The sequence below is a fragment of the Acromyrmex echinatior genome, chromosome 13, assembly GCF_024713525.1.
Source record: "Acromyrmex echinatior isolate Ae372 chromosome 13, ASM2471352v2, whole genome shotgun sequence".
In the NCBI taxonomy this organism is placed as follows: domain Eukaryota; kingdom Metazoa; phylum Arthropoda; class Insecta; order Hymenoptera; family Formicidae; genus Acromyrmex; species Acromyrmex echinatior.
The window spans coordinates 12831173-12847232 of record NC_141864.1 but is presented as its reverse complement, the minus strand read 5'-3'; the positions used below and the strand labels follow the sequence as shown (position 1 = coordinate 12847232).

The 16060-nt window shown below is 31.5% G+C and overlaps 1 protein-coding gene across 1 annotated transcript; it reads left to right on the top strand.

Moving 5' to 3' along the window:
- Window positions 1-4133: 4133 nt before the first annotated feature.
- On the top strand, window positions 4134-15017 carry LOC147907669 (uncharacterized). Its single transcript, XM_087412408.1, has one exon. It carries the CDS (start codon window positions 4335-4337, stop codon window positions 6306-6308), a length of 1974 nt encoding a protein of 657 aa, XP_087268534.1. The 5' UTR covers window positions 4134-4334; the 3' UTR covers window positions 6309-15017.
- The last annotated feature ends 1043 nt before the right edge of the window (window positions 15018-16060 follow it).

Genomic DNA, 16060 nt, shown 5'->3' with positions numbered 1-16060 from the left:
CAAAATTAGAATCAAAATCAATCTCAAATTCTAACTCTAATTCTAATTCAAAATCTAACTCTAATTCAAAAATCAATTCAAATAAAAATTGCAATTCTAATTCAAATACAAACTCAACATCAAAATTAGAATCAAAACCAATCTCAAATTCTAACTCTAATTCTAATTCTAATTCTGATTCTAATTCAAAAATCAATTCAAATAAAAATTGCAATTCAAATTCAAATCCAAATTTAACATCAAAATTAGGATCAAAATCAAACTCTATTCGTAATTCAGATCTAGATTCAAATTCAATATCAAATTCAAATTCAAGTCGAAATTCTAATGCTAACTCTAATTTAAATTCAAATTTAAAACCTGGATCAATCTCAAAACTCAATACAATTTTTTCGAGAATCTCAGAATCAAATGGAAAATCTTGTGTAGAAACAAACAAAATTTTTCGGTATAATAAAATAATGGAACTAATCAAACTCGATCACTTAAACAATGAAGAGCGTATGGCTGTTGAAAAGTCAATAGAACGAAATGCAGATTGCTTTTATCTGCCAGGAGAGTCTCTCGGATTCACTAACGTTCTGCAACATCATATTCATACAAATGATAACGTTCCGATACACACAAGACAGTATCGATTCCCCCCTACGCATAAAGAAGAAATCGACCGTCAAGTAAAAGATTTACTAGACCAAGATATTATAAAACCATCAGAATCTCCATACAACACTCCAGTCTGGATTGTCTCAAAAAAGACCGATTCAAACGGTAACAAACGGTGGAGGATGGTATTAGACTTCCGCTCACTAAACGAAAAAACCATCGGTGACGCATATCCACTTCCTAACATAAGATATTCTCGACCAATTAGGAGGTGCTAAATATTTTTCGGTTTTTGACCTAGCTTCTGGCTTTCACCAGATTAAAATGCACCCGGACGACAGCCATAAAACAGCCTTTTCAACTCCTCATGGCCATTATGAGTTCGACCGAATGCCATTTGGCCTAAAAAATGCTCCGGCCACATTTCAAAGGCTAATGGACAGAATACTAACTGGAATGCAAGGGAAATATTTGTCTATTTAGACGACATTGTTTTATATGCAAGTTCCTTAAGAGAACACGAAATTAAATTCCAAAAATTAATAAATAAATTGCATAAAGCAAACCTAAGACTGCAACCAGAAAAATGCGAATTTCTCCGAAAAGAAGTCACCTACTTAGGACATGTGATAAATAAAAACGGAGTACATCCCGACCCGAAGAAAATAGAAGCAGTAAAAAATTTCCCTGTACCTAAAAATCAAAAGAACATAAAACAATTTCTCGGATTAGCAAGTTATTATCGCAGATTCATAGAGGGTTTTTCTAACATTGCGAAACCCCTGACAAATTTATTAAAAAACGGAACGGAATTTAAATGGAATCAAAAAGAACAAGATTCCTTCACCACATTAAAAAATACATTATGCCAAGAACCGGTGTTGCAATATCCCGATTTTTCTAAACCTTTCGTCGTAACAACGGATGCGTCAGGAACAGCCATAGGCGCTATCCTAAGTCAAGGACCAATAGGAAAAGATCGACCCATAAGTTACGCTTCTCGTGTATTAAACGACGCTGAAAAGAACTATTCCACAATCGAAAAGGAATTATTGGCAATAGTCTATGCAGTGGGACATTTTCGACCTTATCTTTATGGTAATAAATTTATTTTAGTTACTGACCATAAACCGCTGACATGGCTTCACAAAGCAAAGGATCCTACTTCGCGACTAGCACGTTGGAAAATTAAATTAGCCGAGTACGACTACGAAATCATTTACAAAGCCGGAAAAACAAACGTGAACGCTGACGCATTATCAAGAAATCCTATACAAATATATGTGATACAACCAGCATTCGATGAAATCGAAGAATGCTCGGAAGATGAAGAAGCCCATACTAGAAACACAAATCCACGACCTCTCCCGTCATCACCCCGAAGAGGATCAATGATAGAGGAATGTAAACCAACAATACAAACCCGTAAAGCAGTCTCAACAGAAGGGGAAAGTGTACCATTCACCCGAAAAGAATTACAAGAACCACCCTTCACACAACATATTATAGAAGCAGAGGTACACCAAGAACCAAAGGACGAGATTCAGATTGTGAAAAATCTGAATGATACAAATCCCTCCCCTCCCTCCCCTTCTCCTAAGGAAAAAAATATAAATCCTGCACCAAGAACCGGTCCAAATATTATAGACACAACGTCAACCATTCCACCCAATTTATTACAGATCATAGACGACCTGACAAAAGACTTGGACGACCGTAACGAAAATAATAAAAATCACGATTCATTTACTAATAATACGGACGACGAGGACAGTATTAGTCATAACCGTGAGATGATTAAAAACAGTGAAATTTGTAACAATAACAACGATGACATTAATGACAATGAAGACAATATTAGTAACAGTGATACCGACAACGACGACAATAATAATGACGATGACAACGACGACGATGAAGTCGATATCGATAAAAATTTCAATAAATTTGATCCGGATAAAACCAAAGATCTTAACGATCCACAAATCGTAACACGATCACAAATACATAGTATTATAAATAGTCGAGATCAAATATTTATGCACAAAGAAAATTATTTATATTTTATGAGCGCAGACGGCAAACCTTGCGATAATGGATCCAAAAGTCTCCAAGAACAAAAATTAATTCCACAAATGCCTAAGGGTCAGATAGGGAGAGTAACACTTATTAAAAGGGGAAATAAAACTCATTTTATTTTGATTTGCAAAAATAAAATAAACGATAAAGTAACAAAGGAAACGTTGGATCAATTATTAATTTCACTTCACGAAACATTAAATAATACTCCAATAAAGGTATTAAGCGTAGCAAAAACAACAGAAATCGATGATTTTAAATGGAGCACAATTTTTGATTATATTCGCAAGTCATTAATAGGATTTCCAATTAAGCTAGTCATCTGCCATGGATTAGTGCAAATACCAGAAATAGAAAGACGAAACTCTATTATAGAGGAATCACATTCCTCAGTAGTTGGTGGCCATAAGGGCATAACTAAAACATACAATCGCATTAGACAAAACTTCTATTGGAATAATTTGAAATCCGACATACAAGATTATATTAATCGTTGTCTACAATGCCAAATAAAAAAATTGGTTCGCATTAAAACAAAACAACCTATGCTGATAACAGACACTTCATATTCTGCATTCGAAAAAGTATCAATGGACATAGTCGGCCCCTTACCAACAACCTCTCAACAAAATTCCTATATATTAATCCAAGATCATTTAACGAAATTCTCCCTCGCCATCCCTTTAAAATCCGCTACAGCCATGAGTGTTGCTGACGCCTTCCTAGAATTTTTTATTTGTACGTTCGGAGCTCCTAAAGCAATACTAACGGACAGAGGCAGTAATTTTACGAGCAACATGATGAAAAGATTTGCAAAAAAATTTAAAATTAAACAATTTAAAACGACCGCTTTCTACCCACAAGCTAATGGAGCTTTAGAACGGTCTCACTTAGTTTTGGTAGAATTTTTGAAGCAATTTGTAGATAGATTCACAGAATGGGATAAATTAGTACGATACGCTACCTTTTCATACAATACAAGCACACACGAGGCTACCGGATACACCCCATATGAATTAGTATTTGGTAAATTAGCTAGGCTTCCGTCCAACGAAATCATTAATAATATAGAGGAATTAAAAACATCTGATACTTACTTAACACAACTCATGACGGATATACATAATATACAAAAATTAGCGCGAGAAAATATTATAACTTCCAAAATAAAGTCCAAGAGGTATTATGATCAAAAGATCAATCCTCAACATTTCCAAGTCAATGACGAAGTCTTTTTATTATGTGAACCCAAGAAAGGCAAACTCGGTAATCAATACTCCGGACCTCACACGATATTGGATATATTACCTAATGGTAATATAAAACTCTTTGTAAAAGGAAAACAAAAAATTGTTCATCCTAATAAATTAAAGACGTCTCATATTCATTTAGAAAAGGAATGAGACGGAGAAGATTTGAATTGTGCCGCGTAACAATCCAAGTCTTTATATATATATATATATATTTATATATATACGTATATACATATCTAAAACAAATTATATAAGTACGCGCGCGATTAGTATTATATTATAATAAGTATTATATTTTGTACTTATGTATTATATCTTGCAAACAACTTCGTGTATAATTGTTTCTTTTCTTTTTTTTTTCTCAAAAAAAAAAATGTATTTTTAGGAAAAAGCGAAAGGATGCCGAATCTATTATCTTATCTGCCGTGTTCATGGACTCTCTACATCCCTCAAGCTAACGGAATCGTCGGATATGATTGCGGATCACCACATCTAAATGTCACAACTTTATCTCTCCTAGATGTTGAAAGCTGCAATATTCCTCTAACTCAACCGCAAATTGAAAAAACATATATCCAATTACTTCAATTATCAAAATTCGAGTCCATAGATGTAATTCAATGCAAGGTGTCTATTAATCGATTTATATATTATTGTGGGATGCACTCTCACATTTCAACAGTAACGAATGCACAAGCAGAGTACATCCTGGAAATAACTGCAGACGGATGTAGGAAGATGCATTTAACTGGAGTATTTTCCATTAATACCAATAATTTCATATATGGTTTGAAAATAAACCAGACTACAACACGACCAACTACTTTCGCGGGATCTGCGAGCTCAGACGGACGATGTTCAGGCGCGCAATATTCTGATCCATATGGCACTTGGGATAACGTCATTGTACAAGGAACAACGACCATCACACTAACTTCTTACCAAACTACTATAAACCTGGAAACAAATCAAGTTCGTCTAAGATCGGGCACAATCTGTCCATATACTGATACCACTTGTATGGATATTGACGGAGGACATACCTTCTGGAAAACCTTACCAATGGACCATTGTCAATTTAATCATTATGATGTTCTTTACGAAGGATATGCTAATAGAATGCTTGACACTTTCTACGAGAATCCGCAAACCATATATTCACTGTCAACGCAAGATGTAACATTTGCACTCGCCAGGACAGAAGAAGAACTCCTATGTGGCTATACATTAATAAAAACAGAACACCCAAAACTGTTAATTCTCGAAACTAAAAAGGGAGAATCTTTTACTAGAAAACACCGAATATCTGCCGAAAATCTAGACATATTCACCTACATCAACTCTAAATTTGTATATGTGGAAAAACACGTACGCTCTCAGATGAATACTCTGTATAGAGATGTCATCAAACAACGTTGTAACCTGGAGCAACAAATTTTAAAAGGCTCACTTAGTCTCGCTATAAACTCACCAGACGAATTCGCATACCAGATTATGAAAGGACCCGGATTCATGACCGTCGTTTCTGGAGAAGTAGTGCATATCATTAAATGCACTCCAGTAGATGTCAAAATTCAACATGTTAAAGAATGTTACTCAGAACTGCCAGTTCAGAAAGGTAACGAAAGGTACTTTTTATCCCCACGAACGCACATATTAATCAAAACAGGCACGCAAATCTCCTGCAATCGTGTCATACCTCCAATGTTCTTTTTAAATGATGGATGGTATCGTATGACATCAACTCCTGAACGTTCTTTACCTCCGACAATCATGAAACCCATGACAAAACCTACATGGCATTATACAAATCCTAGATCGTTAGCAGCAAGCGGCATATATAGCGACAAGGATCTCGAAAACCTGCGGGATCACATAATGTTCCCAGCCGAAAAAAATGGAATCCTAAATACTATGGCACGAGGAGCTAAAGGCGAACCCATAGTTTCCCAAGGAATCTCTCTTTCGTATCTTTTAGATGAGAGTTCAATCCAGAAAATTACAGAAAATACATGGAAAAAAATCTGGGGAAATTTTATTTCCTTCGGCAACGCAAGTGCTGGAATAATTGGAATCTATTTCTGCATCAGAACCGTGAAACTAATTATAGACACCATAATACATGGATACGCTATACATACAATTTATGGCTGGTCATTACATCTGATCGGGGCCCTTTGGGACTCAGTTACAAATCTAATTATACATCTCTCCCAAAAACCCAAGAAGAGGGAAACACCTCAAGAGGAAGCAGCAGAAAAATTAACTACATCAGGAAAAAATTCGAGTCTGCCCAAGAACATCATGAATCAAGAAGGAAGTACCAAGATCTCTATTGAACAAGAAAACGCTAGAATATATCCACAGTTGTAAGCACTTCTTTCTATAATCGGCATATTCTATATACACATGTATATTTAATGTTATTTTATATATAATCATGCGTGGCGCACATTAAGTGCATCACGCATGACTTAAAGAGGGAGGTGTTACATACCAATAAAATCCCCTTATTCTTTATAGAATAATATATTCGTCATAGGTATACAATTTATACTTTACTTTATCTTATCGCTAGATTTCCCTATTTTCCTTATTTCGAAACTGGAAATTCCGTTTCTCTTTTATAGTCAGTTTCTTTATTTGAACATTCAAACTCTAACAGATAGATCACGTTATGTACTTTTAGGCGTCATAAAAATTATCTATAGAATATTCTAGAAAGAATGTCTAAGAATATCACACGATCTTTCTCAAAGAAGCCCTCCTATAAAATAACAAATATAAAAGCGTATTATACATTAACATTATATAATAATAACGTATATTATATTAGCGTTTAACGATTAAGTAATTAGCAGTAAAATAGAAATCTTCCTGAATGCGAGAACGAATATCTTTTTCTTTTTTTCCCTTTTTCTTTTTCTAATAAAGTTAAATTAATCTTAAATATATGAATGTAGTGAATTCGCCTCGCATAAAGGATATTAAGGAAAACCGAATTTTTATAACAAATTGTTAAAATTCAACTATTACTTATTAAGAATAAACTTGTAGAGTGGGGAGAAGGGCTTACGCGGAGCCTTGCTGCCTTATCTCAAAGGAAGCGCGAGTATAGGTTCTACCAAATTTTGAGAAGTGTCGATTGGTTCTGAAAGGACACTCCCATACTCATTTTCAGTATATAAAGGGAGCTGTCGAAGACAGAAATATACATTTTTATTCACAAACTCTTATACTCAAACTCTCAAACTCAGACTCTTAGACTTAGGCTTAGACTTAGACTCACTTTCAGACTCGCACTGCTTCGATCACTCAGCCAGTCAGTCAGTTACAGTCAAGGTGAGAACTATCCTCGCGCTTCATCAGAACCTCGTTTTCACATTTATCTTTCTTTTAATAAACGATAATATCAAATCGAATCTATCGACGGAACGTCTAAATCTCTGATCTCTAATTCTTCATACAAATATACACATATATATGAATATCCGAGGAGTCGTTGCGACTGTCGCTGCCAATAGCGTGGCCCCCGTTGTCGGCACTTCCTCGGAGAATTCATAATTTCCTCGTATCCAGAGAGCTGTTACGACTGTCGCTGCCAATAGCGTGGCCCCCGTTTACGACAGTTCTCCGGAACATTATAATTCTTTTTTTTTGCATTACTTCCATGCCTACCAAAGCCGGACGAAGACAAAGGGAAAAGAGATTGAGGTTCCAAGTTAAATCGGCCCTTATTTCGAATCAAGATCCTTTCCCCTATTTCCAAAAACTTGCGCAATTGCTAGACCAAGACAAACCGGTAGACTCACCCCGCGAACCTGTCTATACTCTAAATAAATTGGAGGTCAACCTCACGTTTCCTAGTTACAAAACCATTCCAAAGCACGATCCACGTAGATTCGCTTATAAACTTCGCGATCTTTTTGGCACCGGATTCAAGGTTACCCTTCCTTTAAATTATCCAATACTTCCTAGTGAATCGCATCCTTAACTACACAACTTAATCTCCGGTCCCCGAGTAAATTGTTTAAATACATTGACTCAAAAACGGAGAAAAACATCTCAATAACAACATTGCGACGTAACAAATGTCAGATCATTTTGAGACACTCTTTAAATAGTGGTAACACATATGATGTGATAAATAATAACACACAATGTCACGACAAATTTCCATCTGTGTAAAGGATGTACTTGAGATTCATAATTTTTTGCTGTAAAACAAGTAACGATTCTATTCTCATACATTTCGATTAAAAGATATTAATGATAGGTTAATTTGTTAAATTAGAATCTGGAAATTCTTGTTCTACATATTTCAATTATGATATGATAATTGGCGGTATAACATTATTGTACGAGGCACCTTCACATGACGAAAGAACATGTTTATATATAATTATATCATACGACGGTTGAATTTAATGTCAGCTATATGTAATTCTGCGTTTTAAGAATATTGTGAATTTAATGAAAATGGTCAGATTGTGACCGAAATGTTTAATGTTTTATTAATGTAATGATAATTAAATATCACAAATAATATCTTGTGCGGTGATTTTTTTATGCTCTTCTTTTCATACGTTTTTGATTAAAAACACATTTTTAAAAAATAATGTTTTAAACATTTGTTTTAAATTGTTTAAAAAAAAGCATGTTTAATTTAATCTGATGTTTAAAACATGTTTTAAACATCATTTGTTAAAAAAAAAAGTTTTAAACAAAACAAACCTGGAGAGAAGCCGACGCGCAGTTGAGTGGAAAAGATTGGTCCGCTCAGCGATTCGCGCATATTTGATTTCGTATTAAAATTTGTTAAATTTATATTTTCTCAGCAATAAATTGACTTGGAAACCTGATTTTTTTAAAATCTGGAGTAGCTCGACAAGATATAAACAAATAACTTAACCAAATATTTCGCAAAGTAATTATGAAATTTTTAGTTTTTTGTTTCTTGAATTTTTATTTTTTCGGTTTATTATTAAAAAATTACGTTTAAGTATGGAGTGCATGTCTGATTAACAAATTTAAGTCACATTAGCTATGTTTCTTTATTTACCATGCTAAAAAGTGTCCAATAAAATAATAATAATAAATAATAAGAAATAATAAATAAAAAAAATGTTAGTTTAACTGTTGAATATAGTTGCAAAATATTTTTCATGTAACACTAATTTACTTTTATATTTGCGAAAGTTAGTGTTATATCTTTAACAGTTATGTCAAATGTGATTTTTCAATAATAAACCGAAAAAATAAAAATTCAAAAAAGAAAAAATTTTCTAAACCAAAAATTTCATGGTTACAATTCAAGATTTTTTTAATAGCAAATTCAATTCTTCCTTGACAAATTGGTGCCAGACGGAATGCTTAATCTTAAAAACTAGAGCTACAGTGATTTTTTGAAAAAAAAAATTGTTATCTCGGCTCCTAATAATGGGAACGTAATCTTTTTTTTTTAAATATATCTTAAATAAAAGGTTATAATTTTAAAAATTAGAAAAGAACATAAAAAACCACAGCAGGTTGTCGGTTGTGATAATCAAACTTACATCAATGAAAAATTTTTTTAAGAGTTTATCAATACAACATATCAATCAATAAACAATTAAATTTCGGCCACAATCTGGCTATCTTCAGTAATTAAAAATCTTCTTAAGACGCAAATTTACATTTAGATGAGTTAAATACAACAGTCGGTTGTTAAAATAAAATAAAAGTGTTTTTATTTGTGTGAAGATGCATCGTACGGTAATCTTACAACGCCAGTTTTCATATCCGGACAATGTAGAACAAGAATTTCCAGATTCTAATCAGAACAAAATTGTATATCGTTAATCTCTTATACTCGAAACATAAAGCGTAGACGCGCATAAAGAGAGCGTTGATGAATTTCTGGAATTGTTCAACACATATCACGAAAGACTAAAATTTACTGTTGATTATGATAACGAAAATGGTATAAATTTCTTAGACGTTAAATTAATGAAACAAGAAGGAAAAATAATCTTTGATATCTATAAAAAACCTACTAATTCGGGAAGATATTTAAACTTTTTTTCAAATCATCCATTAATAAAAGAGGTGTTATCATCGGTCAACTTGATAGAATTATATTTTTGTCTCATCCTAAATTCCATGAAAAAAAACATTGTTGAACTAATTAATGTATTCTTGTGTAACGGTTATCCGTTGAAATTTTTCTCCACCATAAACAACAGAATTAAAACATTAGCGAATAAAATTAACTTGGAAGAGAAACGTGTTGAGGAGGGATCGCGACGCAGGGAATGCTTGAACTGTTCCTTGTCGAATCAAGCACGCGGAAGATGAACGTGCCGGTGGTAGAAGCGCCATCTGTGGTCGGCGATAGCGTATCGTTAAAGCGATTTCCCAATAAAACATGTAGAAAACAATTCGAATTTTATTTCAAAAAAATTTTTCACGATACCATATCTTGGTGGTGTATCTGAAAAGTTCAAAAAACTTTCACATATTCATGGGTTTAATATAGCCTATAAACTTATGAATACAATGAAAAAATTTATTAAGACGGGAAAAGATTCTCTTTCCAAGTATGAAAAAAGCGGATTAGTCTACAAAATAAACTGTCAAAACTGCGGATCATCATACGTGGGCTAAACAAAACGAAAGTTAAAAACTCGGATAAGGGAACATAAAGCGGATGTAAGAAAACCGTCTTCTGAGATCTCTGTTGTTTCGCGTCATCGTCTTAGCGGGATGCATGACTTAGATTGGGAGAATATAGAAATTTTAGACACAGAACAATCTTTGATTAAAAGAAGAATTTCGGAAATGATACATATAAAAAAACAAACAAGAGGTATCAATAAGCAAAGTGACACGGAAGGTTTGCCTGATATTTATCTTCCTTTTCTTAGGTAGGTTCTCCTTTTCTTTCAATAATTGTTCTGGAACTTTCGAGAGTTTTGACTCGGTATATAAATAGTGGTAAAATACATGTTATGACTAGTAACAACACACAATGTCACGACTAAATTTTAAGTGTGCAAAAGTGATATTTGAGATCCACCGCTTAGTTTTTTAGCTGTAAAACAGGTAACGCGTCTACGCTTTATGTTTCGAGTATAAGAGATTAACGATATACAATTTTGTTCTGATTAGAATCTGGAAATTCTTGTTCTACATTGTCCGGATATGAAAACTGGCGTTGTAAGATTACCGTACGATGCATCTTCATACAAATAAGAACACTTTTATTTTATTTTAACAACCGACTGTTGTATTTAACTCAACTAAATGTAAATTTGCGTCTTAAGAAGATTTTTAATTACTGAAGATGACCAGATTGTGGCCGAAACGTTTAATTGTTTATTGATTGATATGTTTTATTGATAAACGCTTAAAAAATTTTTCATTGATGTACATAAGTTTGATTATCACAACCGACAACCTAAGCTGTGGTTTTTTATGTTCTTAGTTTTCTAATTTTTTTTTTAAATTCGTAGAAAAATGTCAGCTTTTGAATGCTTCACATGGCTATTTGATATGATACATATTAACGAGATTATTTCCATTTTTTTATATGGAAATAGATACCCACTTTTTAAAATCGTTTTATAACAGTATAACTGCAAAAAAAATCGTTTTATTAAGCGTACGTGATAGTGTAACTCTTGAAGAAGCAAAATCCCTGTAAATTGCTATGCGACTGCTCAAAGATGAAGAAATTAAGTTTTCCGCATACAGGTTTTTAGTGAACAAATAGCTTTTTAAAAATTAATGAACATTTTCGAGCTTGTTCGAGGCTAGATTTGTTCGTCATTACGAGGGCTACATTTTACGAGAATTTGCGTTTAAATCTCAATGAACAGAGCGAGTGAAAAAAAGGCCTTTTTCGGTATTTTTAAATTTTTTTCTACTGAACTAATAGATCGATTTTAATGTTCCACGTTTTATTTTGTAGTTATTTCGAATACCTACATTTTTTATACCGAATTTTTTTCCATACAATCAATATCTATCGTTTTATAAGCGAAAAATCTGCTTTTTGCAACTATTCAATATTTTTCGCATGTTTTCTTCACGAATCTCGAGTCTCAAACAGGATCATGTTTTAATTAAAAATTAAAGCGGATTTATCTGACACTTATTTATCTAACTTGCAGGCAGTTACATAATAGCTAAATTTTCGAAATAATTATGCGCCTTGCATATATTAATCGATAATTTAATTCATGATTTTATATTTTTTCAAAAAAATATAAATTACAATTAATATTGTACAAGTACGATCATATATGATAGAATTCGCTTGTAATTGCCATCAAATTAATAATAGATATAAAACTGACTTGTTAAATATCTTATTACAATACGTATCTCTTTGCAAAAATTAGATTTTATCAGAATTGCATTTGAATAACGACTCGCACAAAAATAATAGAGTAAGAAACTATAAAGATCTTCCATAAGACGATTGCAATTAAGATCGTAAATCGAAAATTGATTATGTTATAAGTATATTAGATATTAGCACATGACTTGCAAAAAAGTAATACCTCATATATTTTTTATATTATACATTCATATAAGTATCAATATTAATTATAAATCTTGATGCATATATGTGACAACAGATGTGTCTACAGAGCAATACATCATAGATTTAATGATTAAATCATGAAAGTCAATTTAAAACTTTCGCGATAGATCTTCACAATACATACTCTGTAGAATTTATACATTTGTGTTCAAAAAGAATGTATCTTCCAAAAAATATATACTATATATGAATTTAAAAAATTTAAATAATTCGCGAGTGTAAACGATATCATTTCTACAAAAATCAGCACAACAGAAGATATGTATAAAAAACAGAAAGATAAAGGGCTACGAGCCTAAAACAATCGTTAAAAAATAAAAATTTTTAAACCGTTAATAAATAAAACATGTCATTTAGTTAAAATATTAACTTTAATTTGCCGGTAACAAACAAAACAAAACAAACGTTTCAATACCTGTTGGATTGTTTACATTGATTGTTATCAATGTAAACAAAAATGGTGGAAATATTACATAGTTAAGAACATACAAAAATCAAAGTTCGCTCTCGATCGCATCATTGATAATCAAACTCGCTCAATTTAGAATAAATGTTACAGGAATGTTGTAATCGAAAACCATGTATTCCTCTTGATTGTGTATATAGATTATAGATAAACATAACTTGTTTCTGTTAAAAACTACAAATGTAATACAAAATTATAATCGGAATAAGTAATCAAATCTAATAAGAAAAATACAAGCTAAGAAGCAAGGAATACAAATAAAAATAAAAAAGTAATCTAATATTATGCGAAATGTACATTAAAGTCATTAAAATGAATTGCAATTGTATGATGAACAGTCATAAATTATATATATTTAATTTAGTAACAGCTAAATCAAATGAGAATAAATATTACTTTTATTGAGTGTCAATATAATATAAACGTCGTCCATTGTTAGGCAATGCGATAAGATAGAAATTATAATCATTACTCTAAGATACTCAGAGAGACAATATATTAAAACATATTCCACATATCAAGACAAGAAGATTGAAGTGGAACTAGAAAGAAAGAGGAATATAAAAGGGAGAAAATAAAGTAGAGGGAAGAGAAAGTGCGGGAATGTAAAAAGAGGAAGAATGTTGTTAAGAAGAAGAAAGAGATTGAATAATCTGTGAGTAAGTTTCCGATTAGTAAGTAACGATTCAGTATCATTCTTTTTATTAAGACCTTGTTTCTGTCTTTTGATGTGAATTATTTCAGATACTAATTTTTTATTAACGAATATTCGCAAACCAAATTTTCACTTCCATTTAAAATTATGGTCGAAATTGATATGATGATCAATTATAACAGTAGGAGAAGTAGTATTCTTTTTAATATCAGAGATATGTTCGTGTAATCTCGTACTTAATTTTCTTTTTGTCTGACCAACATAGCTCGCCTCACAATCATCACAGGGAATCTTATAGACCACGGTCTGGTTAGATAGAAAATCTAAGGTAGTATACAAGAAGAGCAAAGAGCCAATAACGTATAAAAAGAATTTTAATTTAAGCAAAATTAATACAAAACAAATATAATAAACAAACGTTTCAACTCCAATCATTTTCAACGTGATCTTAAAATATATAAACATCGTTCTAAATTAAAAATATGTACATGATCTTACAATATTATTACAATTCCTTAATATCAAATTATTCATTCTGTGTAGTACGCTGCGAGTCATTTTTATCAAGAATTAATAACAAAGTCATAAGAAAATTCTGGAAAAGTAAAAAGTAACCGTGAACAAAAAGAATTAATATTAATTACATAAAAATTAATAATATGATAATGTACCTTAGTAAATATGTTAAGAGTCCAATAACGCACAACGAGAAAAAAACGCATGTAGATGTCAAATAACGAAATGTCAAGAAGAAAAACATTATCGAAAACGAAAAACGGCAAAATAGGGAGGAAAAAGGAGAGAAGATATCAGGAAGGAGAAAGAGAATGTACAATGTCAGAATACAATTCCGGCAAAGATTCCGTAACATTTTGTCTATTTATTCCATGTTTCTGTTTTTTAATATGGACCATTTCAGATATCAACCTTTTATTATATAAAGGCTCTACATCTAATATATCCACTTTATTCCATTTAAAGTTATGATTCTCCTCAATACGATGGTTGAAAATCACTGATGGAGATTTTGAACTTATATTGATATCAGAAACAGGTTCATGCAATCTGGTCTTTAATTGTCTTTTAGTTTGGCCAACATAACTGACATCACAATCCTCGCAAGATATTTTGTAAACTACATTTTGATTCTGAACGTATTCCAAATCATCCTTTCCTCTCTTTATGAAACTTCTTAATGTGTTAGAAATAGTAAAAGCCAATTTACAATTAACAATAGGTATAAATCTTTCGGATATCGTATTGACATATGGAATCGTAAAAAATCTCTCAGTGTCATCCTTATTCTTATTCAAATTATTAATCTTGTTAATGTGATATTTAATTCTATTATGAATAGTCGAAAAAATAAAACGTAACGGATACCCATTCTGTAAAAAAAATCTTAATAGCGTCAATCAAATTATTTCGATGGAATTTCGGATGACACAAACAAAAAACCTTGTTCACAACTCCATAAATTACACCTCTTTTATGACAATTTAATTTAGAATGATGTTTATATATTTTAAGATTACATTGAAAATGACTCGATTGGAGTTGAAACGTTTGTTTATTATATTTGTTTTGTATTAATTTTGCTTATTTAAATTAAAATTCTTTTATATGTTATTGGCTCTTTGCCCTTCTTGTATACTACCTTTGTTATAAGTACAGAGCCTTTTCAATATTTTTTAATTTTATATACGTGAGCGAAATAATGCGTTATTATCAGAAATATTTTAATTTCTCTTTTTCTTATATTCGGTATGAATTTGGTTTTGAAACTTGTCAATTTTTAAAAGAGTTTTGTAATCTGATTAAATTGAGCGTTAATATTAGAACACGTATCAGATTTTTGAAATCTTGCATTAATTCTAATTTAGTTCCTCCATATCTAAAAAGATACACTAATATTAGAAGTTTAGCTTTGTACAATAGTCATTTGTTACATCCCGATAAAATCCTCTTATTCTTTATAGATATTCTTCATAGATATACGATTTATACTTTACTTTTTATCTTATCATTAAGTTAATATTTCCCTGAATGAATATATTTTATCTTTATTTCGAAACCGAAAATTCCTTTTCTCTTTTATAAGAGAATATACTCGTATTCAGTTTCTTTATTTAAACATTCAAACTAACAGATAGATCACGTTATATACTTTTATGCGTCATACAAATTATCTACAGATTATTCTAAAGAATGTCTAAGAATATCACACGATCTTTCTCTCAAAGAAGCCCTCCTATAAAATAACAAATATAAAAGCGTACATTAACATTAATAATAATATATATTAATAATAATATATATTATATTAGCGTTTAACGATTAAGTAATTAGCAATAAAATAAAAATCTTCCTGAATGCGAGAATGAATATCTTTTTTTTCCCTTTTTCTTTTTCTA

Coding starts and splice junctions, on each gene's coding strand:
- LOC147907669 (XM_087412408.1), top strand. CDS start 4,335: ATGCCGAATCTATTATCTTATCTGCCGTGTTCATGGACTCTCTACATC.